General features: G+C 39.2%; 4 protein-coding genes across 9 annotated transcripts; 3 read left to right on the plus strand and 1 right to left on the minus strand.

Annotated features, from left to right (window-relative positions):
* The first annotated feature begins 21 nt into the window (after nt 1-21).
* pnpo (pyridoxamine 5'-phosphate oxidase) lies at nt 22-3775 on the plus strand. Of its 2 annotated transcripts, none has more exons than XM_026351990.1 (8): nt 22-75; nt 505-784; nt 1392-1516; nt 1603-1702; nt 1863-1916; nt 1993-2121; nt 2200-2270; nt 2516-3775. In XM_026351990.1, the coding sequence occupies exons 2-8, from the start codon at nt 596-598 to the stop codon at nt 2679-2681; spliced, it is 834 nt and encodes a 277-aa protein (XP_026207775.1). In that variant the 5' UTR covers nt 22-75; nt 505-595; the 3' UTR covers nt 2682-3775. The 2 variants fall into 2 exon arrangements, with proteins under 2 accessions (XP_026207775.1, XP_026207774.1); XM_026351989.1 differs by having other exon boundaries at nt 29-87.
* A 381-nt stretch (nt 3776-4156) lies between these two features.
* Nucleotides 4157-8972, minus strand: prr15lb (proline rich 15 like b). Its single transcript, XM_026350680.1, has 2 exons — nt 8797-8972; nt 4157-5162 (listed from the first exon to the last, which is right to left on the minus strand). Exon 2 carries the CDS (start codon nt 5133-5135, stop codon nt 4800-4802), a length of 336 nt encoding a protein of 111 aa, XP_026206465.1. The 5' UTR covers nt 5136-5162; nt 8797-8972; the 3' UTR covers nt 4157-4799.
* Nucleotides 8973-10037: 1065 nt separating this feature from the next.
* On the plus strand, nt 10038-15902 carry cdk5rap3 (CDK5 regulatory subunit associated protein 3). Of its 2 annotated transcripts, none has more exons than XM_026351327.1 (14): nt 10038-10202; nt 10492-10540; nt 11101-11232; nt 11561-11661; nt 11799-11847; nt 12115-12293; nt 12425-12561; nt 12665-12809; nt 13068-13175; nt 13802-13883; nt 13966-14054; nt 14855-15060; nt 15242-15413; nt 15673-15902. In XM_026351327.1, the coding sequence occupies exons 1-14, from the start codon at nt 10197-10199 to the stop codon at nt 15736-15738; spliced, it is 1521 nt and encodes a 506-aa protein (XP_026207112.1). In that variant the 5' UTR covers nt 10038-10196; the 3' UTR covers nt 15739-15902. The 2 variants fall into 2 exon arrangements, with proteins under 2 accessions (XP_026207112.1, XP_026207113.1); XM_026351328.1 differs by having other exon boundaries at nt 10495-10540.
* Nucleotides 15903-16589: 687 nt separating this feature from the next.
* Nucleotides 16590-25715, plus strand: nfe2l1b (nuclear factor, erythroid 2-like 1b). Of its 4 annotated transcripts, none has more exons than XM_026351325.1 (6): nt 16590-16841; nt 18359-19179; nt 20132-20353; nt 21707-21796; nt 21898-22053; nt 22245-25715. In XM_026351325.1, exons 2-6 carry the CDS (start codon nt 18622-18624, stop codon nt 23619-23621), a joined length of 2403 nt encoding a protein of 800 aa, XP_026207110.1. In that variant the 5' UTR covers nt 16590-16841; nt 18359-18621; the 3' UTR covers nt 23622-25715. The 4 variants fall into 4 exon arrangements, with proteins under 4 accessions (XP_026207110.1, XP_026207107.1, XP_026207108.1 ...); XM_026351322.1 differs by lacking the exon at nt 16590-16841 and adding an exon at nt 17167-17357; XM_026351323.1 differs by lacking the exon at nt 16590-16841 and adding an exon at nt 17609-18269.
* Nucleotides 25716-26003: the final 288 nt, after the last annotated feature.

The raw sequence follows: 26003 nt of genomic DNA on the forward strand, positions 1-26003 counted from the left end.
CGTGTTTCGAACCGGAAGTGTCGTAAATGTTTTGAAGCGCTCGGCACGCTGATTCGTCTCTGATCGTCACTACATGTGAGAGCGACGGTAAAATAACATCTGTTATGAGCTGGAAAACCCCAATTTAATCCTTTTAAACGTCGTCAGAGATATGTACAAAAAAATGTAGCTCAGTGAGCTTAACGTTAAAGGTCGCAGGAAAAAAAATGTATTTACAAATAAACTGTCTTTCTCAGTAGGATTGTTGTTGAACTTATTAGCTAATTTAACTAGTTAGTTGATCTTCAGTTAAATCAATTTACATAATTTAAATCTAGCTTAACCAGAAAAAATCGTAAATTTCCACGGAAAAATGTTGCACTTGATTTTAGGCTAGTAAAGTTAGCAAATGCTAAGCTAGACGTAAAACATATTTCACTAACTAGCTAGTTACACAAAGTTTGAACTGATATTTATACATGCAACACTTTGTTAATCGTGAAAATGTGTTTCTTACATTTCTAGGTTCAGTTTTAAAAATGACAGAACGTTTGACGTAACGTTTGTTTTTACGTAAGAGAGGCTGCGCAGTGACGTCAGCGCCAGGTTGACAAGCATGTGGCGCATGCTCAGTACGAATTCACTGAGGTCCTTTAGTGTATTCGGTAGAAATCTTCCGTCTCTCGTTTCTCTGACTGTGAGTCAACAAAGAGCTTTAACACTGAGTTTCTGCAGCAAGTCAACGAGCGGCAGTAGAAGCATGGACCTGAGTGACATGAGGAAGAAATACAAGGCAGAGGAAGAGGTGCGTAGCATTCAAAAGGCTTAATAATAAGAATGAGAATAAACCGAGTCTTGTTACTTGATCCAGTGTCCAGTCTGTGCAACTGCAAGGTTATGATGATATAACATTAAGTTCAATCAGTCACACGATCTGCAGCATGTACTGTCGTTGCAGAAAGCAGGTATCTTTGTTTCTATGCTCCCCAGATGTTGTTTTTAATTTTTGTTTGCACGCTCTGTTATTAGAATTCAAAAATAAATGATGGCTAAGACCATGATAATCCTGAAAAAGACAGTGAACATGGTTGTATCAATGATCTTAGGTAAAGATTTGTTAAGGCCCCTGATGTTTTATTCACTAAACTAAACCAATGAAGGTCATACCAGTAGGGGTCCTTAGACAAGACCTCCTCACGCTGCCCTGCCTACCATTACAACAATGGTACAGTACCCTACTTGTAAGTCGCTTTGGATAAAAGCGTCTAGTAAATGGCTAATTGTAAATGTAAAATTTACTAAATGTAAATGTTTTGGCCTTCAGGAGATCTTAATAATACTTATTTTTACTATAATTATTATTAACACTGAGTAAAACGTGTGTATTGATTAAATCATTTTTTTGTTCACAGTGTTTTGAGGAGACTCAGCTTGCGTCTCTGGATCCTTTCAAGCAGTTTGGGAGCTGGTTTGATCAAGCCACAAAGTGCCCGGAAATCGGAGAGGCCAACGCTATGTGCCTCGCCACCGCCACCAAGTAAGTACAAGCAGAACTTGAAATGAAAAGTGCTGGTTTGTTTTCAGTTTCTCAGTCTAATGTCGGTCGTACCTCTGTCTGTACAGAGACGGACGTCCATCCGCCCGTATGGTCCTTCTGAAAGGTTACAGCAATGAAGGTTTCCGTTTCTTTACAAACTACGAGAGCAGAAAGGGTTCAGAGCTGGTGAGTAATTCTCTCTTTCTCGACCTGCAGTGACCTTAGGTGATTTTAAATCCCTCAGAAAATCCCTACGTACCCCACACATACTTTAAAGACAACTAGTGAAGAAAATTTGTAGGATTTTTTTTATTCTTGACCCCTGTGACCTGTCCTTTGTCTGCAGGAGAGCAATCCATATGCATGTCTAGTCTTCTACTGGGAACCCCTAAACAGACAGGTACAGCAACCAGTGTCTGTCTTATACATCAGTAGATCTTTCCATGTTGAATGTTAATTTTAATTTTAATGCACAGATTCGTATCGAGGGCTCAGTGGAGCGGATCCCGTACCAGAGCTCATGTGAATACTTCCACTCCCGACCAAAGAGCAGCCAGATCGGAGCTGTTGTGAGCCGACAAAGCACTCCCATTCCTAACAGAGATGTAAGAACCAACTATATTGTGCTGCGTAGTTAATGCATAAATACAGCAGGCTCAGTTTTTCTGTGTTGTTTGTTTTAGTATCTAAGACAGAAAAATGCAGAACTGGAGGAAAAGTACAAGGACATGGAGGTGCCAATGCCTGATTACTGGTAAGAATTAATTTTCATTCTTTAGTTAAAGTGTAAAATCTTAAAATGATGCTTTTGGTACAGTTTCCTTGCAGGATAAGATTTTTTGCAGAAACTTAAATGAGAAAATGAATCCCACTGTCACATCTGTCTCTGAAGCATGACGCACTTTGTTCTTTTGGGATCAGACAAAGGCAAATATAGACCAGTGGGGCTTAAATGCAGGTTTAGACTCCTAAGTTTCCTGTGTGATGTTTTTCTAACAGGGGTGGCTACATCGTTAAGCCTTACCTCATCGAGTTCTGGCAGGGTCAGACTAACAGACTTCACGACCGCATCGTCTTCACCAAGCCGAAGGACGGAGAGTCTGGGTTGGGAGAGTTTCAGTACGGTGCAGAGGGAGGCTGGGTGTACCAGCGACTGTCTCCGTGAGAAGAATTGATTAAAAATGATAGAAACCATTTGATGTTGATTGATTAGGTGCTGCTGTGTAGGATTTATCAACAGGCCAAACACTGTGCTGTCTTTGAATATAACCTGTATGTTGTTCTTAATTTAGCAACACATTAAGCCAACGTAAGAGTTTTTTGATTGTGAATCAGAAACTTCAGAAAACTGCTCCTGCTGCTACATAACGCACAGCGTGCACCAGCTGAGGCGAACTCCACCTGTTATTGTTAATTAATGATTTGCATTATTGTTGGTGATTCTGCGGTGAACTTTAGGACGAGGAAGCTGTGTCTTATTTCTCCTAAAGCACAATCTGTACCACTAACTGTGTCATCAGTACCTAGTAGCAGAGTGTCCAGACAGTTCACACAGCAATGAACGTCATTTAGTCATTTAAAAGGGGAAATGGAGACAAAGTTTTGGGAGTCAAGAGTATAAGATGCTGATTGACGAAGGAAGAATTTAAATCCAAATAAATAAACTCTATAAATAATGACTTTATTAGCTGCACCTGTACAGTCTAATGTAAATATAACAGTTCTGCCTAAAACGCTTCACATCAGTATTTTTTTAATTCTGTCAAATACTTATACTAATTAATAATCCATTCAGAGATGTGTCTTAGCATTAAGCTTATAGTTAGTGGTGAATGGTCGTACTGGACTACTACTCTTCTCACATGTAAATAAATGAGATGTCATTATACATTTGTAAAGGTAGAACAACAGATTGTACAGGTGCACCACATAAAGTGACCACCGAGCGAAGTCATTCTTCATCATGTGTTGTTTGTTATGAGCGTCTAATTGCTAATACAACTTATGATTCATTAATTTGAAGTGTATTTAACAACTGAACACTGTTTTTTTCCTTTACCACCTATACCTTTTTAATTTCAAGGTAATGAAAGGAAAATATGCAACGATAATAGAAGGTGCCAAATAATTCATGCAGCTCACAGTTGATGTTTATTATGAACTCAGTGTACCTTTGATATTTGTGCCAAATATCATCTGTGTCTGTATAACTGAGATTGTTGTTTATTGTTTACTAATAAAGTTTTCATTTCAAACTGAGGCCCAGCAGGTGTCAGCAGTGACTAGATATCAGTCGTCAAAGGTAAAAAGACCTGAGGTCTTATCAAATGTCAGTGTCTGCTTACTGTCACCATGTCAACAGCCTGGAGGCAGAGGTTCAGGTGGGATAAACTCATTAAGTTAACAGAATGATGTCACTGAGAGAAACACGCTAAGCTGCTGAAATCATCAAGCTACATGTTCTCAAATAACTCACCAGTGCACCTGTCTGCAAATGACTCCTTTAATACATCATCTTAAATCTATTAAAGACAAAAAAATACGTAGGATTCCAGAGGAGATGATACAAACAGCATTTTTAATTTGTCGTTTTTGTGGAGAACCACAGTGTTTTACACATCAACAAAATCAAGCCTCTATTTGTTTTAGTCATATAAATGTCATAATAAAAATTTACTGTGCTTTAGCTGCACATATGTCTCTTGATTGATTTGAAAAGACATAAAAAACAAGGTTTAATTCCAAAACTCTACAACTATAACAATAAAAAATAAAACCTTAAATTACAGTAGTGTTATTTGTCAATGAAGGATGAAGATGCATGAGGGCAGATTTGTCCTTGTGATTTTTTAAGACATACACTCAGTTGTCAGTTTATTAGGAACACCAAAACTAATTTAGTATGCTTGGATAGACAAAACTAAATATAATAATCATGAATAACTGCATTAGTTGTAGCTCGGTTTATCTAATAAACTGACAATTATTGAGTATTTAACAACAGAAGTTATTGAGAGTGTGTGTTCAGTCAGGAGTAAAGGAAACGTCTCTTTCTGTGAATGTGTAATGGTTGATACCAGCTGTTTGTATTGGTGTGATTCCATTGGTTACAGTATCGACATGGGTGTGTTGCATAGTAACAAGTGTTTATCTCTCTGCATGTTTTAGTGCAACATGGTTGTGTTTGCATATATTTTTGTAGCCACCGTCAAAGCTTTTATACATGTGACACTGATATATGACACATATGTGATCAAGTATGTGTGTTTTGGGAGCTTGTGTGCTATTTATCTGTCTTTTTTTTATGGTTCTCATCACTGAGGTTGTGCTCCGGGAACAGGTTTGGGTTCTCAGCCAGGGTGGCACGGACCTTCTTCTTCTCCTTGAAGCGACCAGAGTGGGACACCTTGACGTGGCGGCCCTTGGTGGCAGATTTATCGACTATCTTCTCCAGTCTGGCATTGAACTGGCTGTCCATAGGGTCTGGAGGGGGATTACTGCTTGTGTGGGCTTTGTTCCCGGTGTTGCTGCCATACTCTGCTGGGATCTCATAGAGAACCTTCGGTTCAGCTTTCTTCTTGCGGGAGAAGGTCAGCTTCCACCAGCTTGGTTCAGCCATGGCACCAACAGAAACTGGAGGACTGACCTGAGGGACACAGAGCGTACAGTTCAGCAGTAGCTGGAGGAAGGTTCCTCCTTGGCTGACGTTTCACCAGTCTCCTTGAAACACACTGGGACAATAAAGTTCATAAAGAGATTAAGTTGCTATCGTGAACCGGCCAGTAGCCACTTGTGAAGGTCATATTCAGGGGCGTTGCTAGAGGGGTGGTAACAAGGGTTATGATGAAGCTCCAGTACAAGTTAGCCTGATTAAATTTAACTATTATGAAGAATATAATACATTTATGGAGAATAATTAATGTATTATTTAAGTTTAAAGTATATTCCCAATTTTTGTCATTCTCTAGCAGTGAAATGGGGATGGTTACAAACAAGTCAAAAGACACTAACTATTAAAAAAAGTATTTATATTCTAAAAGAGGTTTACACCTTTTTACATAATCTTTTCTTAATGTGCCTTTTTTCAGTGCGGGACCCAGAAATTAAGTTTTCCATAATAAATATTTTGTTAAATGTAAATGTTTTGTTGGCAGTAAATATTTATTTTATATAAAAAATAAAGAAATATTAAAAATGAATGTACAGGCAGCCAGAAATATTGTACAAACGGGTGCATACAAGACAGTTGGAGGTAAAAGGGCGTAAGAGACAGTTGTAAAACCACTGAAGTCTCCTTCAATATGTGGCTAAAAGCTCCAGAACATGTACAGTAAGTGGACCAAGGTCAATAACGACCAATCCCACCCCAACAAACATTAAATAAATGAGAAATATGATCAGTTCACAGATATTTTCCTCTTAAACATTATTCAGTATTGTTTTTGAATATTTCTATTTTAGTTGCGTACATGGCTTCATCTCCCTCATTAGGAGGTGAAATCCAACATGGACGACACCTGACACTTTGCTCTCAGCTGATAAATTAATGAGCATCTGAACAGTATCCTCTGTCTCTTTCATGTGATCTGATATGAAGTGAGAAGAAAAAGGCTGTGAAGTGATCAGGAAGCAAGCTGCTGTCTTAATGATGAACCGGGAACACGGTTATATAACAGCAGACAAACGGAGACTCTGGTGTCAGCATCACCACTCAACAATGGGATTATCTGTTTATATGACTTCTGCTGCAGTAATTCAACTTTATAGATGCATGAAGACACACAACAAGAATAATATTAGTTATTGGGACTCTCAGCCTCTCTGCTGGAATCAGTTTCCAGAGAAATGATTATTGGACTTTCGTGTTGCATCAGTTTATTGATATACTAAACAAATGTAATAAAGTTTTTTTTACTTTTTCCAACTCATATCAAGCTGTTGTTGTTAGAAATGCTGAAATAAACCTGCTTTGTATTGCATAAAAAAGTTACATCCACTCTTATTGATCGCTCAGAAGCTCTAGAAAGAGGCAGCATGCTTGAATTAGCTTTAATTATTACATTATTACAATTACGAGGTCAAGACAACATCAATTCACAGTGATAAATGAGTGAGACAGGAAAAAGGCCCCCACCTCTATTCTATAAGACCCTCAGACTCAAAGAATAACAAACCAACCGAGCCTGATTTCTTTGTCTGTTTTGAATCACTTCTTTTAGTCTTTTAGGTCATTTCAGGTCTATTTGTTGTCATTTTGTCTATGTTTGTGGTACTTTTTCTCTCACTTGGAACCATTTTGTGTCTATTTTATGTCTGTCCTGTGATTTTGCCATTTTGTGTTCATCTCATCAGTGTACAGTATGATGTCAATAAATTTAGTTTGACATTCTCCTGCTGCAAATTACACATGATGCTTTTAACATTTAGAATCTTTTTTATTATGTAAATCCTTTTTCTAACTGCATTAAAATATTAAACACATTTAAATGTGAATTAAACTTAAGCTTGGAACCACAATTGAAACACAAATAGTATGTTGATAAAACCCTGATAAAACAGATTTTATGACTTTCATAGACACGACAATAGTTATTTTATGAGGACTGACAGGAAGGAAAGAACCACACAAATCCTCCTTTGTGTGGGCATTTTATCATGAAGCGCCTATGCAAATAAAGAGTCCATGCCCTTTGCAGAAACACTCATCTTACTCTTATCTGAGCCATGTGATGTGGAGCACCTGGCATGAACAAGCAGTGCAAAGGTTCAAGAGAAACACGCTGTCGGTAACAATGGATGAGATTTTTGATTTGTTGACTTGATATGATTTGGATTGCCATATTGAAGCTGTAATCTAAGGACACTTAGAGGAGTATTTGTTACATAACAGCTCTGTTCTGTATTTGTCTGGACTTGAACGTATTTCTCGGTCCAGTGTTGATGATGTAAAATCGTTTCTGACACAGCCGTCACACACACAGTTTCCCAGTCTTTCAATCGAAGCACTGATTTTGAGGTCCTCCTTTATTATCTGAATTCAGAAACATGGATGTGTTTAGTCTTTAACAGAAGGCAGGTTGCTCAACGACAAACATTTACACAGCATTTGCATAGAAATGTTGACTTTTAATTTAGAGGATTCTGCAGAACAAACTAATTGAGCAGCACATTCACACAGTCTTAAGTAAGTAAAACATAAACTACAATATGCACACATATTTCTTTTAGTGTGCCATGTTTGACTTAGATCTGACCTTTGAGACAAAAAGCCTTGTTGACACAAAGGAGGCCCTCCATAGTTGTTTTTAATAAGTTACCGTGCATTCTGTTATTTGAGTGTGGGCTGCTCAGCAAAGGCTCAGAGATCACAGAGGCACGGGGACACTGTGGCCACGTTCAGAAATCACTAACCAGCTGCACAGACTCTCCAGCAGCACAATGAGACGAAGCCCCAAGGGCACCGAGAACTTCGCCGCCCTCATAATTGAGCTGAAGGCTCATTAGATTCTCAGGTTTCGGCCCTTGTGCCAGTTTCACTGTTGACCCATAACAGCAAAACTGAATGAGTGATGAGGAGCCCTCCGCTGCTCTTTGACTGATGATGGTAAATGTCTGTAATTCTTTTAATTGTAGGATCTGGAGGCGTTAAGTACGTTAAGTAGAGTCACAGACTTTTCTGCTTATCGCTGGACATTATATCAACAACTCTGATAACACGTAAAGTCCACAAATGTCACTTTCATGACTTAGCTTAGGGACATTTCAAATTTCCTCTAATTAGGAAAAGTTAAATCAAAAATAAAACGCTTTTCCTCATCGTTATGTCATACATAGTTTCAGTTTAGTCTAAGTTATTATTAGATATTAAATGCCTGCCACATCTTGAAATACCCCAGCTATGGATTATATTTTAAATATTTGATCAATTCTTTGGTCTATAAAGAAATTGAACATAAAAATGTTTAATTACAAGGTGACGCCAAAAATATTCTGTTTGCTCACGTCACTGGAAGAGTAAAATAATCTAAAATACATTTCAGTTGTCAAATTAGCTGCATATAAATTTTCTTTGAATAAACTTACAAGACTAATGGGATGTAAAAACACAAGGGATTCAAAAAACAAACCCAGACTTAACTTATCTGATAGATTTTACACTGATATCAGAACCATCATTAACCAAACTTCCACTTTCTAATAAATGAGTTGTGATTATTTCCTCTATTACTCACCAATCCATGAATGCAAAACAATACAGGTGCTCAAATGTGCTTTCTTACCTGGTTGACGACGAGCTGGTTGAAGGAGAGTCTCTCAGATGTTAAACTGCTCCGCCATCATAACTAATTCTCCAGCTTCCCTGTGTCTCTATGTGTTGTTTTACTCTTATTCCTCAGGTGATCATGCACAGGTGCATCATCCCTTCCTCTCTGCCTCTCTCTCTCTTTCTTTCTCTCTCTCTCACCTTGTCCCTCTGTGCTCTGCCCCTTAGCACACACCCTCCGCAAACACACACACACACACACGCACACACACACACACACCTTAAAGCCTGCCCCAGCTAAGTGCATGAGTGAGTAAAATTTGTAACCATGTGATTCAGGTCGGCCCAGCCCACAACGGGGTTAATGTTGAGACTTTCCCAACATTTATAACAGTCTCAACTAAACAATAACACAATATTTTAACATGGAAATCAGACACAGGATAAAGTCAGTTTGTATTTTAGTTTTCCTCGCTCATGTCACGCAGCTCTCAGCAATTACTGTTATTATAAACTGGGAAACAAAGAGAAAGAGTCGGAGAGAGAGAGCAGAGCTCGGTGCTTTAAAAGATCATCTGAATGAGCTGCGTTTTCCTGATGTTTTGCATGTGTATACAGTGAATTGGTTCGTACTTTACTATTCAAATATCATGAAACTAGGTCACTGCTGTTGGACAAGCAGGGATTTACAGTACTTTCCACAATGAGCAATTTTCAACTCTGTCCACTTTACAAAATGCCAAAGTGTTGTATTTGTAAAGGATCTACTCACCACTATCAAGGTAGAAATTACACAATAGCATAATAAATCAAAAGAATAACCCACATAATAAACCCTTAATACAAATTAAAAACAATGATTATAACTGAAAAGGAAACCGAAAGATACTGCTCTTTGTGTATGAACTGATGTCAGGAATGTAATGAGAAGAAAATTACAAAAAGTCCCTCTGAAAACCCCTAACAGGTAGCAAAATGCAGTGTAGTGGGTCAGTTATTAATCAAGCCTTTATAGCCCTGATTGTTACAAGAGAATTTACTGATAACAATCACATAATTATTAAAATTATGTGATTAAATTTTATGGACATGAGATTATTTCTTTATTACTTGTTTATTTTAAACAGGTGTGAGATCGCCCTCTACCGACGGACTTTGTCACAGCAGCCAGTCGGAACTAAAATATTAACCAATCACCTGCTGGGATATAGATACTGAAACATGATTGGTCAACTCCCTGGCACCACGTAAGATTGCCTCCTTCTATTGGTTCTCCTTCTCTTAACGTGTCATAAACAGTGAATTCTGGATGGTGCGAAATAAAGTGGATATAACGTTATATTTTAAAAACAACAACATATAATGAAGACTTGAGAATCTCGTAAGTGGGTTCGTTTGTTAAAGGACGAAGAGACAATGGAGGTAAGCTGAAATCAACGTTCTCTGCCTCGGTTTCAATGAGCCTGCTGCTAGCTAACATCAGCTAACAGTGACACAGTCAAAGTCCAGTTAGCCAACTGTAAATTAAACAAATGTCCACTAATGATAAAGGAGATAGTATGTCACCTTTTCCTCTTTATTTTGTTGTTTTTCTGTTATTTGTATCACTGTTTGTAATGTTAAAGCACACACGAATGCTTCATTTTCACTCTGTGCTGGGTTCTGCTGGAGAAAAAGTGTAAACTACTAATGTTCTGTTTTCTCACTTCAGCAGAACATTCAAAACCTTCCCATCGACGTACAAACCAGCAAACTTTTAGGTAAGATAACGGAATTTAATTGGAACTGGTCTATTTTTAAACCATTTTTAGACATATTGCATATACCAAAAGAAAGAAAATACACTTTACTCATAATTACCAATTAACAGTTATCTTTTGCTATGTACTATTGCATGTTCAGATAACCAGCACTGAATTACTTTAATGCAGACGAAAACCTAAAAACCTAATGTTTCTCAAAGCAAGTTCTTTTCTTCAATGTATAGTTTACATGCTTTATCTCTTTCTCCTCAAAGCTGAAGTTACTTACTTTTAAGAGTATTAAAAGTATACCTTTTGCACATAACTTGTTGAAGACAGGACATTCCCATAGCAGAGATTCCTGTCAAGAAGTCAAGCTGTAGTTAAAGAAAAAGTATGATAAAATAATCAGTTAAGCACTACATTTCTGTCATGAACCTGACCACAAGATGCACAAGCTACGGCCTAACCCAATACAGCAGCGCCACATACATTAATCCAGTGTCTTTTGCAGTTTTTATTTGTTGCCTCCAATAATCAAATGATATTTATCATAATAAATTGTTCTGTTTCCACAGACTGGCTGCTGGATCGACGTCACTGTAATTTGAAATGGCAAAACGCCATAAAAGCAATCAGAGAAAAGATCAATACTGCCATCCAGGACATGCCGGAAAACGAGGAGATCAAGCAGCTTCTCTCTGGATCCTGTATGTCCTTTGCAGCCCAAGATTGTCCCTCTTGTGAACTATTACCACATTCAAATCTCATAGCTAATCATTTGTGTTTCAGAAGCCAGGATGTTTAAAAACTCCTTTGGAACCACGGTTATAAGATATTATAAGATATTAAATAAATCCTTATGATAATATTGATTTGTGCTAAACTTACAAAGTTAAAAGTTACAATATATATATATATATATATTATAATATAGTATAATTTGGCACTATTTGTTTGTATTTGTATATTTATTTTTTCACATTCTTTCTTCTGTCTAAATTATAAACAGCCACATCTTTTGTTTTTTACTCATAGACATTCACTATTTTCACTGCTTGAGGATAGTAGAGATACTGAAGGGAACAGAGGCTTCGTCCAAGAACATCTTTGGCAGATATTCATCACAGAGAATGAAGGTGAGAGGATTCAAACTGTTTTATTCCAGATCAGTCAATGGGTCAGATGGCCACAGTTTTTAATTGGTGTTTGAGGACATTGCTTGTGTTCCTAAACTACTGAAACTATAAGTTAGTTTCTGTTTTTGTTGTTACAGGATTGGCAGGAGATTGTGTCTCTTTATGAGACAGATAATGTCTATTTGGGTAAGTGTGATATAGAACAACAGAAAAGTCTGTAATTATCATAACAAGGCAACATTTGTGTGTGCTATTAGAGTAGTTGTTAAGGGTAGAAAAGCAATATTCATCATGTATAGATTTTAGAAACAGGAAACCGTAGATTTCTATTGCAGCTGTTCAAGTTATTTCTATGTCATTACTGCAGGATGTAGAGGAATCTGATCCAACTGTAGAAACGGAATAATTGCATGAACAGAATTCTATAATATTAAAAATCTGTTTGTGTCCCAGCGGAGGTGGCCAGCTTGCTGATTCGCAGTGTGAGCTATGAAGGCCCAGCTCTGAGGAAGCAGCTGGCTAAAGCCCAGCAGCTGCAGCAGGAGCTGAGCAGGCGGGAAGTGGAGTGCCAGAGCTCAGCTGCAGACCTGAGGGAACGCTACTATGCTGCATGTAAACAGTATGGCATCAGAGTAAGTGCAAGAAGATTCACACCAGAACATTAAAACAAAAACTTATACTGATATGGTACAATGCTTGCAATGCTCAGAACTATTGATTTTATTAGTGCTCTGTGTGAAGACCTTTGTTTTCCTGTTGTCAGGGAGACAACGTGGCTCATGAGCTTCAGGCGTTGGTAAAAGACTTGCCAGCCGTGCTTGAGAAAATTGGTAAAGATGCAGCAAAGTTAGAGGAACAAATCCGACTTTACACTGCTTTCACAAACTTTGTCTGTGACTGGTGAGTGCATATACTCTGTTGCTATGTATCTGTCAACTTTTTTTTTTAAATGGTGCGCTGTAATCCCAATTTTAACTATAAAAACACATGTTGTTATTTGTAGGTCTGAACCGGTCCTGCCCTTACTGACATTTGTCCAGAAGAGTGGAAACACAACATTTTATGAGTGGAGAACGGGGACAGTTCCCACAGTTGTTGAGAGGCCCATAGCTGAGGATGCATGTCCTGAAACACTCACAGAGGGCATGGTTAGTTTTACTGTCGCTATATTAAGCAGTCATCATGGTCACATTACAAAAATACAATCTATAAAACATGGACTAATTCAAATTTTCATGGTTACCAGTCAGACTTTGCAGATATCTCTGCAATGTAGCCCCAGGACTCATGCTGCAACTCAGTGCTGCTGTGAGAAATTCAACAAATCTGTTAATGTGTTAGTTTAAAACTAATTTTCCTCACCACTGACTTTGTGTTTCTCCATTGTGTTTTAAAACCTGCTTTAGATCGACTGGGGTGACTTTGGCAAAGGCACAGATGCTCAGGGTTTTAGTTCTGGCATCACAGTTGAGGATGGTATAGACTGGGGAATCAGTTTGGAGCCAAACGCAGAGGTATGAAACCAGAACATACAGTATTTGATTTTATGTACACAGTTTGCCTTAAGATAAACTATTCAATGATTAACATATAGATATTGAAACATTAATTTTTTTGTTTAGTATTAGTTAGAAATAGTTGAAAGTGGTTGAAAGTAATGGATAAATGGAACAGATCAAAATACTTAAGGGTAATGTGTAAATGGATGAAATAGCTGAAAGAGATAGATAAATTATGATGGTAGCTAGAATTAATAAAGAAGTGTTAAAATATCTAAAATGAATGGACACTGCTCTTAGTAAAATCATAAAGTACAGAATAGGCAGCTAAATGTAATAAGTAAAAGGTTGAAATAGTTGGCTAAAGCCAATGACAAAGTAATGATAATGAAATATTAATCGAGCTAAAATTAATGGATTGCTTTAAATAGATTACTGAAAGTAATGAATACATGAGTGAAATTGTAAACAAACTTTACCAAACTGACTTGTGGTCTACACTTAAGTCATTAAAAGTGTTAATCATCATCCAATTTAAAATGTGGGATGAAGCCATGGAACATGACTAGTGATGAATGGGGGCTGTGGGCTCATGTCGTTTGAGGACCACTGCTCCAGTTTTTGCTTGTTTCCTCTAACAGGACTCTAGTGCAGGTGGCATCGACTGGGGAGACAGTGAAGCAGCTCCTGTAGAAATTGAGGTGGTTGATGTGGGCACAGACTGTAAGTGTTTGGTTTTTAAACTCCCCAACCTGTAAGGCGGATGAAATGTGTGTTTGTTTAAGAAGATTATATCATTTTGTAGGTCCTGAGGGTGTGGCAAAGGGCGAAGATGCTTTATCTATACTGGAGAACTCTCAGTCACGCAGCCAGTTCATCGATGAGCTGATGGAGGTAGAGTATGGTCATCTAGTCTCAAATTACTCCCACTTGCTCATTGTATATAAGGTAATGTCAGTGTTTTATTACTGCCTATAATAAAGATATAAAGTAGAAATGAAAGACAACACAATGCCTGGCATATAAGAAATTGTCCAAAGACTAGGAAATAAATATATGGTAGTAGCAACACTGCCAAAACAACAAATCTATTCGTGGTGTTTTGCACAGTACTGTACATGAAAGAGTATTATCAGCTGGATCTAAAGACTCTTTAGCATAGTTTTGTCATATTGTTAAAATTTAAGAACCCAATGTGCTCCATGCTTTGCAGCACAGCAGACAAATTTAGTGAGTAGCTAGAGAACATAGAAAAGCATTAAACTAATACAGAGATAGAAAAGGAGTTGAGCAAATCGAGCTAATAGGAGAGTGGATGTTTGACTTATATTGACAGGTCCACACAAATGCATCTCCATATTATTAGTAACGTTTGTCTGTTTCTGTTTGTTGTAAATAAACAACTGCTGCCCCCAAGTGGCCAAAAAACCCAGTTAATGCAGGTTTCAGTCACCGTTTTTTAGTAATGACTTATGTTGAAAACTGTAGGACTATGGGTGTTAAGGGAATTCACAATATTTGTTAACCTGTAGGGAATGGCAACTAGGCTACGAAAAGGAAGACTAAATGAAAAGTAATAACTGTGGGTCATGGAGGAGGGATGGTTTAACATATTTACTGTGATATTTTATTTATTCGATCATATTTGAAAGACAGATTAGATCATCTGTCTCACCAGTTTTGTGTTTGTGCAGCTTGAAGTCTTCTTCACCCAGCGCCTGAGTGAGATGGGAGAAGAGGGTGATGTGGTAGCTATGAGCCAGTTCCAGTTGGCCCCCTCTGTCATCCAAAGCCAAACCTCTGAGCACATCCGGGAGATGCTCTCAGTGGTACAGGACCTTGTGAGCCGGCTCACCTCTCTCCGGATGCAGCACCTGTTTATGATCCAGGCCTCGCCACGGTACACTGCCATAACTGATCTCATTGTTGTATTAACATATCAGTTTCAATCAGCATAAACCGTATCACTCGTTTTTACGCTGCACAGAATCTTCTGTGTATATTCTGCATGTGTGTATAAATGCTTTCATGTAGCACATTGAATCTTCCTTCGTATTAAATGTGCATTTGCTGTGTTTCAGGTATGTTGAACGTGTGTCAGAGGTGCTGAGACAGAAGCTGAAGCAGGCAGACATTCTGGTGCTGAAGGGTGCCACAATGGCTGAGAAGAGGCAGGAAGCTCTAGAGGAGCAGTCCAGACTGGAGCCTCGAATTGACCTGCTGGCAGGATGCACCCGGGAACTCCAGAAACTGGTATTTGATTACTTTTTCCATTTAGTTCTATTCACAGGGTTGGAGATTTCCCAGCTCCCTAGAAGAAGAAGGCTGTACAGTATTACTGTCTATTAGTAAGAGTTCAGTAAACTTCAGGAAGCAGCTTTACATTTTATTTTTATTATAAATTATGTACAATAGACTCATTATTAAGATACATCGCACTTTGAAGGATCTTATGAACGTTAAGTATTGTTGTCATTATTTCTGACTGTCAGCTGTCATTTTGTTTTTGCAGATTGAAGCAGACATTTCAAAGCGATACCACAACAGGCCGGTCAACCTGATGGGGGTTAATATATAGTGATATGATCCGCAAGAAAAAATAAAAGTGGTATTTAATTCAAAGTAATATGTGATCTTTGTTTTCTAAATTTAAACAAACAAACATTTTGACATTTTATATGTAATTTACAGCTTTTGAACAGAATTATTTTAACAAATAAATCTATCTCTGACATTCCCACACATTAACATTGCTGACATATTTTTTTGGTTTTATTTTTAATCTGAATGTTACAAAGCATATTTAGTCAGGTATTGTACATAGGAACAATTTAGTAATAATTTAATTTAGTACCTGAAAATGTCCAATTTGGGATTTGATACTACCACAGTGCATTTCAGAGGGAAACACTTTATTATACTTTTTTTTTTTTTTTGCTTCACTACATTTGTCAGACATATGTATAGTTAATTTGCACGTTGTATATTTTATACACAAAACATATGATCAGTTAATAAAATGCTGCATGACTACTTTTACTTTATATATTGGATTTAAATGCAGAGCTCTTACTTTTGATAAATACAAATACTTAAGTACACATTTGGGTACATTTTCATGTTAATCCTGTTTTATATTTCTAAAATTCAGAAGGAGATTATTACTTTTTATTATTTAAGAAGTTGTAAATTTTCAGCAGATTCCATATATGAGGGTAAAAATGCAATTTAAACCTCTTTTGCACTTTGTTGCATTTAAATTACTATTCAAGGTCTAATTATGCAACTGGAACAAGATTTGAATTAAAAAACATTAATATTTGTGTAACACCAATGGGTTTTACTTTCTGCTCTTTTATAAAGTAGTTAAAATGAGCTCCACCTGGATCTGCAACAACACCTAAATGCTACTTATGCATTAATGTTAAAAATATGTGTCACACGCTGTATTGTATTGTCAGTCACTGTGGAAAAAGTTATTTTAGAATGACAATTTGTTTATTAGTAATTCAGTCAGAGATTCAATGTCTTAGTAGAGTAGTTGTGTTATTTTCTTTTTCTTTTTTTACCTCTGTAGGCAAATGCTTTCACTTTTATTTGAGGACAGAGCTTCTGCCACGTCTGGTTGTGGATCATCCATCTATTAAATCTACAATAGAAACTCTTACAGTTTATTTAGAGGTAATGTTAACTTTGTTAAATGTTATTATTATTATTATTTGCTTTGGTTTTCAGTTTGTCAGATAGTCTCAGCACCACCTATGTTACCTGTAAAGTGTTTTAATGTTATGATAAAATAACACAAAATATACACATGGAATATTTTACAGATTTGTAATGCACACATGAAATGTATTGACATGGAAACGTTTTGCCAACATGTTAAACCGTATTTTATCCGTGTGTTCCGTTGATTATTATTAGTAGTGGGGAGTTTTTAGTCAGGTGATGAAAACTTGAACTAGAATGTTCTACGCATGCGCGCTGTGAAAGCGTGTTTTGGTGTCAAGCGGCGCTGCTAGGCTAGCCGGGCCAGCTAGCAATTCTGCAAGTCATGGTGGGCCATTCAATGAGGAACGGCTGGAGAATGGTATATCGGGGAGCCTTGTGGAACTTTTAATGAAACGGGAACTGAATGTTGTTCTTAGGTGACAGTGCACTACTGGGCATGAAGGCAAAGTTGCAAAATCTTCATGCGTAAGTATCAAATGAGGAGGTTTTAATGTTATGAGCCGATTCGTGGGTGACACCGATTCGTGACATTATAGCTATTATTAGCGGACACACCGATGAAAACTTAATATGTATGTGGATGACAAGATATGGCTGCGTGTCTTGTTTAAGTTACTTTTAAAAGTAGTTAAATGTTACAGTAGTTAGCAATGAACTAGCTTTTAAAAGCTAGCACAGTGAACGCTTTGAGTTCTTATAGTAGTTTAGCATTTTATTTACGCCCCCTCTACGCCGCATTTCTATTGGCTGGGAATTGCTGGACTCATATGTCGTCACAGCGATTGAGCCCTGTGAATGGCCGAGTGAATTGTCAATCATCTTTTCACCACTTGTTGCCAGGGAGATTGTTTGATGCCAGTAGATAACATACCAGTGGAGGTACCTGTCACTTTCTAGCATAAACAGAGATGCAAGCGAACGAGCGAACGCGGCGACGTTGCTTATAATTGCTTCTTTGTGTTATATGTCGTTAAATAAGGCGGTTTTAAATGTGTAAACGCTGTAACGGCTCTCCAAGCACACGCTTAGCCTCAGAGCTAACGCCGTAAGGACGAAGATAGGCGCAGCTGTGGAGAGGAGGGAGGGACCCAGCCTGCCACCTTAACGCCGTCGCTGGTGTGTGTGGTAGCAGCCCAGCGAGCTTTCTCGACTCTCTCATTCACCTTCAGCTGCACCCACAAGAAGTAGTTGTCCTGTCCAGAGTGGGGTGATGTCTTCCAAACCTGTGTGTTCGTCTCGGTTGTGCTAAATTTCCAAGAATGAAAAAGGCATTGCGCGGTGCGAGCCGACATCACTTCTCAAGTCTGGGAGGATGGAGTGGTCGCAGTAGGCTAGCAAGTCCTGGTTCTTATTAACATGCTCCTATTGCAAATGTAGGTAAGACGTGTGTGTCTTAGGGCTAAAAGCAGGTATGATCATGTTGAACCAGTGCAATGCAGTAACGTGTCATTTCTCACTTTTGTCAGGAATGGGACTAATCTTATGAAGAACAAAGCTTTAAGAACAAACTGGACTCTGTCAGAAGTGGAAACCTCAGTACGGATCTTATATGCCTTTTAAACTTGCAGAATCCACTTAAAGACCCTTTCCCCTCACTATCTTTAACCACTTTTTATGTTCATGTATTTATTTCCATCTTCTAGTACTAGTACAGAAGAATTAATCCAAGGTAGTAGGCCCCGTTTTTGTTTTAATTTTTTACTTTCACCTTTTGTTCCTTTGTAAAGAAATGCTTTACCTGAAAAAGTACTTCACAGAGGGCCTGATTCAGTTCACCATCCTTCTGAGTCTCATTGGGGTGCGGGTGGACGTTGACACCTATCTAAGCAATCAGCTGCCCCCACTGAGAGAGATCATCCTGGGCCCTAGCTCAGCCTACACCCAGACACAGTTTCACAACCTGCGCAACACGCTGGACGGCTATGGCATCCATCCAAAGAGTGTGGACCTCGACCATTTCTTCACCACTCGACGACTGCTGAACCAGGTGCGCCAGCTGGATCGCTTGTCTGTGCCCAGTACCGAGCTCAACACCTGGCTAGTGCATCGTGACTCGGAGACTGTGGTGTCCGCCAGCAGCCAGTCCAGCTCTAGCATCACCCTGGACAATGGGGCCGGCCTAGAGGACATTAACAACCCTGACGCTACCCCGGCCATGAGGGGAGGAAGTGGAGCGCCTGAATCCACATACAGCCTGAACGCAGCGGACGGCAGCCTGGGTGCTGTAGCCCCAGAGGGCAACCAGGAGCAGGGCAGCAGAGACAGCAATGAGGACCTCACCAAAGAGGTACTGCAGCTCACACTTGAGGAACATCTGTCACAAGGAGGAGAGACACCTCTTTCTCACAGTTACTTGTTATTAGTACAGTCACACAGCAGGTTTTGATCATTATTTATTTTAAAATAGACAGAGTAGTTGAGAAATTAAATGGTATGTACAGTTTGGAATCACCTTTTAGGTAAACACAGCTTCTATGTTCATTCCTATGGTTTATGTTATGATACTTATGACAGTCAAACTGATATTATTTATTTGGGTATGGAAAAAGGTTTACGTGACAATACACACCAGTGTCTTTTACAGTCTCCAACCCTGGCCTTTCAAGCAGTGTCAGATATTTTTAGTCAAACCAGTTGAGTCACATTCATTACAACTGTGTCTGTTCTCATTTACCATGACCAACTAAAAATCTAACTTTGAAAAGCACAACAGACAGCCATCTACCATGAACGCACTCATAAACTGGCACCAAAAGAAACAATAACAGTGCTGTTTTTACATTTATGTAGTCTCAGAGTAGTTGGTGATTATTGTTCTGTTTTATTTTTGTCTAACTTTCTTAAAAAAAACTCAAATGTCCATACTTGCACAGTAGATTTAGGGGTCATACAAAGTCACTCTGATAAACTGAAACTTCTTTCTGGTCACATGATAATCACCATCCCAAAGTGATTCTGTCATGGTTGCATCATCTGACTGTATTTCTGTTACATGATGTCTCTCTCCCAAAATTATCCACACGAATGCAATAAAAGGCCAAGCTGCTTGCATAAAAGATAAAGGGCTGTAAGCTGCTGAAGTGAATATTTTCAGTGATAAAAAAGCAAGGTGTGTTGGGTTTCAATTGTACAGTGCTAGAATTATTTCAGTAAATTGATTGCCTACACGGTACCTGATTACTAAATGAACATTTCTCTGTACAAGGCCTTTTTTCAGTGGTTGCTTCATGTTTTTCCAGGACATTGACTTGATTGACATCCTGTGGAGACAGGACATCGACCTTGGTGCGGGAAGAGAAGTGTTCAGCTACAGCAACCGTCAGAAGGAGAGTGAGGAGGAGAAGCCCAGCCCACAGGAGAACAAGGACAGGAATGAGGAACAGGAGAGCTGGAGAAACGGAGTAAACCTACAAGAGGCTCAGCCGGTGGACGGGGAGACTGGAGAGAGTATTCCCGAGCAGGTCGGTAGCCTAAGCAGAGCTTTTATATCCTAGTATTTTATTATAGCACATAAAAACTAAACAGAAACATGGCAGCAGCACAGTGGTGATAAAAAATTATTTTCTCTGCTGAAATAATTTTTTATTCATGTGGAGAAATTTCCAGTTAATTTGTTTTCACCATTGGTCCAAAACATTGCAGGTTGAAAATATAATCACACTATTTTATTGCAGTTTGAATAAAATAGCGTGATCATGTTGTTGAGTCCCACCAGTCGATACAGCAGAAGGTTAGATAAAGCACATCAGGCTGCTGCAGTTTGATGTACACAAATGTTTAGGTTTTAGTGAGCTAACAAGCTGCACACAAGTTCATTTTAATAAGTTGTGATACGACCGCATAACATTTATTTCAGGGCTTAACATACATTATTTTTCAGCAGACAAGTGGTTTTCTGAATTGCAATCCCAAGTGAAGTAGAAATATAATCTTAAAACTACTGATGCCACAGATGGAGCACATTTAGCTCTGGTATTTGTGGTATTCATGGCATCTGTGATATTTCTGTGAACAAACTTAAAAAGAAGCTTGTTCCCAAAATATATGTTCTCTTCACTTAACTAAAACACAAATACATTTTTGAGAATATATCTGAAATAAACTAACTTTAAATCAGAATATAAAACAGCATGAACAACAGTTGGCTGACTGTCAGAAAGATGGATGCTTTTACATCCAACCTATTTGGTTAAAGCACACTTTTGTGTGTTTTTCCATTTTGTGTCAGCTGTTAGTGCTGTTGTGAAAGCTGTCAATCAAGCTGTGGTACACACAGAACAACAGCACCAGCCCATTGCCAAGCAGATTCTAATTCTGCTTGTCGCGTGACAGAAAAGTGGCTCAATCACAGGAGTTAGCATGAATTCAAAAGCTACCACTAAATCTATTTGTTAAATATCGTGATGTTGCCACTGGGGTGATTCAGAGGCACAACATTGTGTTTGGGGAAAGTCAGGAACCAGGCGGTTTACAAAATACTACCTTTTTGTCGCTTATATGATGTCCAATCCCAGCTGAAGAGACACACGACTACAACCAACTCTGTTGTATAGTAAAGTGCAGCAGACCTGCTATCAGTTTGTGGAATTTGATTTCCTGCAGGATGAGGGCTGCTAAAACTATAAGTGCAACTTGATGCTTGTTTTATTTGTAAAAAGCCAGTGTGAACACAAAACAGACCAGTTATTAAACTGCCAGTCATTTACTATTTTTTCCTTATTGCTCCAAAATGAATCAACCAAACTACAAATAATAAACCATCTTAAAGATATAATTACATGTTTTGTTTGTTTGTTGTTCTTGTTGTAACCCAGCTCCCAAGTCTCGGCTCACAGACTTCACTGTCTCTACAAGAATGCTTGAGGCTGTTGGAGGCAACTTTTCCTTTTGGAGAAGAATCTGAGGTAAAATTGAAACACAGTTATCAATGCAAGATATTACTTAGTGCAGAAAAACAAAGAAGCAAATATATATTTTTTTTTATTAATGTGTATGACATATTTAGTTTCCAGCCCCAGTCGTGACCCCAATAGAAGTTTCCAATGAAGAAGTTCCTTCAACATCTCAGGGCCTCCCTCTGGCACCGCAGGTGCTCCCAGCAGAGCCACAGTTAGACCTGGAGCAGCAGTGGCAAGACATCATGGCCATCATGGAGCTGCAGGTAAGTCCCCTCTTTCTTAATTCATCTCTTTTTAATTTCGAAGTAACAATTAAAATTATATAAATTGAATTGGACTCTATCTCTTGTTTATTTTAGGGTAAAAGCACATTTGAAAGTACAGAAAAATGGCTTCTTGAATCATTAAATAATAAAAATACAGCTTTTCTCTAACTGAATATTTCACTTTGAAGGCAATGGAAGTGAACACCACTGCGGTCCACAACAACTCCAGTAGTGTCAGTGGCACCGGTGGAACAACAGAGTCCAACACTGCGGGAAACTTTGGTCTTTCTCGCTCAACCCCAATAAACCAGGATGTCAGCCTTCACCAGGCCTCGCTCCCCAGCTGCAGCCAAGACTTCCCCCAGATTTTTAATCCCCAGCTGGAATCTGTGAGCATCACCCCAAGAACCACTATGCTCAGACTTTCCTCCAGCAACTCCACTAACATCAACTCCACCTTTGGAGCCACTAACCTGACTGGGATCTTCCTCCCACCACATATAAACAGTTCCAATAACAACATTACATCCACGCCTATCCTGCCTGATCCGTTCAGCACTTTGCTCGAGGAGTCCATGCTTGATGAGATTAGCTTGTTGGACCTTGCCATGGAGGAGGGCTTCAGCCAGGCCCAGGCGTCCCAGCTAGAGGATGAACTTGATTCAGATTCTGGCCTGTCCCTGGACTCTAGCCACAGCCCGGCTTCCCCAAGCAGTTCTGAGACATCCTGTTCTTCTGCAGCTTCTTCCTCTTCAACGTCTGCCACCTTCTCAGAGGAGGGAGCTGTAGGCTACAGTACTGACTCTGAGGTAGCCACTGTGGAGACGGAGGAGGGTGCTGTAGGGGGTTATCAGCCTGGGTACAGCAAGCTCTGCCGTATGAGCTACCAGGACCCCTCTCAGTTTCACAGCCTCCCTCAGCTCGACAGCATCAGCCACAATCATACTTACAACCTGCCACTTTCCTCTCCGTTCTCTGAGCACGCAGAGCTCCCCATTTCGACTGGGAAGAAGACTATCCGAGACAAACAAAACTCAAAGCTTCACCCTCCTCAGGACTTGTTCGACAAACACTCAAGTCGTGATGAACGCCGAGCCAGGGCCATGAAAATCCCCTTCTCCAACGAAAAGATCATCAACTTGCCTGTAGAAGAGTTCAACGAGCTTTTAGCCAAGCACCACCTGAGTGAAGGCCAGCTAGCCCTCATCCGCGACATCCGCAGGCGCGGCAAGAACAAGCTGGCAGCCCAGAACTGCCGCAAGCGCAAGCTGGACACCATCATCAACCTGGAGCAGGGCGTCCAAGACCTGCGGCGCGACAAGGCTCGGCTGCTCAAGGAGAAGATGGAGTTTATCCGTTCGATCCGGCAGATGAAGCAGAAGATGCAAAGCCTGTACCAAGAGGTGTTCACTCAGCTACGGGACGAGGAGGGCCGGCCCTATCCTCCCAGCGAGTACTCGCTCCAGTACAGCGCTGATGGCAGCGTGCTGGTCATGCCCCGCGGCATGACAACAGCCGAGCAGAACCGTAAGCCGGAGAAAAAACAGAAAGACAAAAAGAAGTGAGGGGGACAAACTGCTGTTTATTCTATCACTTTGCTAAATCAGTAAGAAAGATTTCTGCAAATGCAAGAGAGATGTCCTTTTTTCCTTTAAGAAGATTCTGGTGAGTAGAAAAATGGCATTGTTGACTACTCGTCCTGCATTAGTTTCTCCCTTTTAAATCTGTTCCTACATTTTATTTCCTGGAAAACACCTTTGAAGCAGAAGTAGCTCTTCGTTTGAGTACTTTCATTATTTAGACAGGGGAAAACAATAAGCAAGGAGAAGAGGGATATAAAAGGACACAAAATGAGCTATTAGAAAAATTTTAGCTGCTCTTGACCCTTTTGCACCAAACCACTGAGGATGGAGAAGATTTGTAGGGAAAAGTAAGGGACTGGTAACGAGAAAAGTGGGAGTAAAAGAACACTGTCAACAAGGATGTTTGGAATAGCTATGCACCGAAGGTTTTAAAGGAATTTCAGATCACATCCCCCTTGGAGACTTTTTGTGATTTTTATAGTCACTGAGGCGTTTACGTTGCCATCTTCAGGCAGAGAACGGTACCTATGGTTGTGAGAGTCTAGATACCAAAGGCTGAAAGCAAGTTCATCATTTATAGGATGCCATTAACACCTGTACTAACTAAAGGTTGTATGGTGCACCTCACTTGATCTGAATACATCTTAAGTGCTTCAACGCTGCACTCTAATTCTGTAGGTTTGTATGTCAAATTCCGGTTTTTGAGTCAGTTTCTGAGTGGCATCTGAGTTCAGAAGGCCCTAACAAGTTTGGGTTGCATGTGTGGATGGATGTTGAGAAAAGAAAGAGTTGGAGGCTGAGTGTTCCCGGGCTGGCCACTGCTAAAAGAGGCCTAGAGGTGAAGTCCTGTGAGCGGAGCAGCTGGATGTTTAGGAAGGAGGCAAACTGCATTGCAAAATGTATCAACTTTCTTATAAATTATTCATAGCACTGTAATTTGTCTTTAAAAGGCTTGGCTATATGCATTTTGCTGTCTGTCGCTGTTCCTTCGCTGCAGGTTTAAATATGGGAGCTGCGTTTAGGAAGGCTCTTATTAACTGTTCATAATCTGTAGTATAAGCAAGGTTATAGGTCTAGCCACTTCAGCTTTATGTAAAAGTCTACATCCTTGTTGATTTGATAACTGTAATCATAAGAGGAATTTACGATACTGCGATGGGTCAGGAGTGAGCCAGAGTGTACTGTAAGATCACCACCAACTCCAGGCTGTCGCAGATCGAAGCTAATGGATTGTTGTTTTTTTCCACTTGGAAGCACTGTTTTAAGCATTAAGTTAAAGCAGGCGGTCGCTGTGTTGCAGCGGGATCCCTTTTAAATAACTTACTTGCCAGTGTTACCCAACTGAAAGCCACTTGAGGCGATTTTTTAACTGCTGTAAAGCCGAGGTGTTTGGCTTAAATATTATGAGCCCTGTATTTTTAGGTTTCCGTGTCGATAACAAAGTGAGCCAAGTTGTTAGAGACAAAAGTTATTTGAATGCGTGAAATGACGAAGTGCGTTGTGGCCACTTTTATTTGCCTTTATTTCACAATCTCATTATCTCCACTTTAAAGGTTTTGAGAGCTAAAGAAAAAGGTTCTCAAAGTAGAAGTGCTATTACTTGTCTGTTTGGATGAAGTTTGTCAGTACATGTTATATCACCCTCTTTTAATAATAATAAGAAGAAAAAATCAAAAAAAGTCGTTGCAGCTGAGATAGCAGTTAGGTTAGAATATTTACAAGAGGCTGAACAGAACTCGCAACATTACGATGATGTCCAAAAAAACATTTTGAAAGGAGAAATATCCTCATTAAATGTGATATTCAGGCATGAAACTCTGGTTAACATTCACTTCAGTGTAACCCAGTGCGACACCAACTATTTGCTACGACTTAGTGCACTTTCTTTTGTCTGTCTTGGTATGTAAATATTTTCATGTTTGTGTTTGTCATGATTTATGTAGTTCGTCAAATGTCTCCATAACAGTCTCACCCCCTGCTTTCAGTTTGGATGTAGTTCCCTCTGTTTTGAGATATTTGCTGGCAATCAAGAATTGTTTTTATTGATTAATAAAGTGTTTTTATTTTCACCTGTGACTCTTGTGTTCTAGTTGTTGTGAATGATAATGCGATGCTGTACAACAGATCCAGGAAACAGCCCGAACACTTTAAACACAACAGAACCATCAATTAAGTGGGTAAGATTAGTCAGTTTATCAATTAATCAGCGACTTCTATAATTTTTATCAAATGTACAAGTTCTCTTTGTTTCAGTCTTGCATTAGAGTGGATTTAACATATTTTTGAACTGTTGGTGGAATAAAACTCTTGTTACTGGGATGGACATTTTTCATCATTAATGACGACTAGTCCCCCCCCCACACC

This window comes from Anabas testudineus, chromosome 19 (assembly GCF_900324465.2).
Source record: "Anabas testudineus chromosome 19, fAnaTes1.2, whole genome shotgun sequence".
Taxonomy (NCBI): Eukaryota; Metazoa; Chordata; class Actinopteri; order Anabantiformes; family Anabantidae; genus Anabas; species Anabas testudineus.

Coding starts and splice junctions, on each gene's coding strand:
- pnpo (XM_026351990.1), top strand. CDS start 596: ATGTGGCGCATGCTCAGTACGAATTCACTGAGGTCCTTTAGTGTATTC. Junction 2,122..2,199: donor CTCCCATTCCTAACAGAGAT/GTAAGAACCAAC, acceptor TGTTTGTTTTAG/TATCTAAGACAGAAAAATGC. Junction 2,271..2,515: donor GTGCCAATGCCTGATTACTG/GTAAGAATTAAT, acceptor TTTTTCTAACAG/GGGTGGCTACATCGTTAAGC.
- prr15lb (XM_026350680.1), bottom strand. CDS start 5,135: ATGGCTGAACCAAGCTGGTGGAAGCTGACCTTCTCCCGCAAGAAGAAA.
- cdk5rap3 (XM_026351327.1), top strand. Junction 10,541..11,100: donor ACAAACCAGCAAACTTTTAG/GTAAGATAACGG, acceptor CTGTTTCCACAG/ACTGGCTGCTGGATCGACGT. Junction 11,662..11,798: donor ATTCATCACAGAGAATGAAG/GTGAGAGGATTC, acceptor TTGTTGTTACAG/GATTGGCAGGAGATTGTGTC.
- nfe2l1b (XM_026351325.1), top strand. CDS start 18,622: ATGCTTTACCTGAAAAAGTACTTCACAGAGGGCCTGATTCAGTTCACC. Junction 20,354..21,706: donor GAGAGAGTATTCCCGAGCAG/GTCGGTAGCCTA, acceptor GTTGTAACCCAG/CTCCCAAGTCTCGGCTCACA. Junction 21,797..21,897: donor CTTTTGGAGAAGAATCTGAG/GTAAAATTGAAA, acceptor TGACATATTTAG/TTTCCAGCCCCAGTCGTGAC.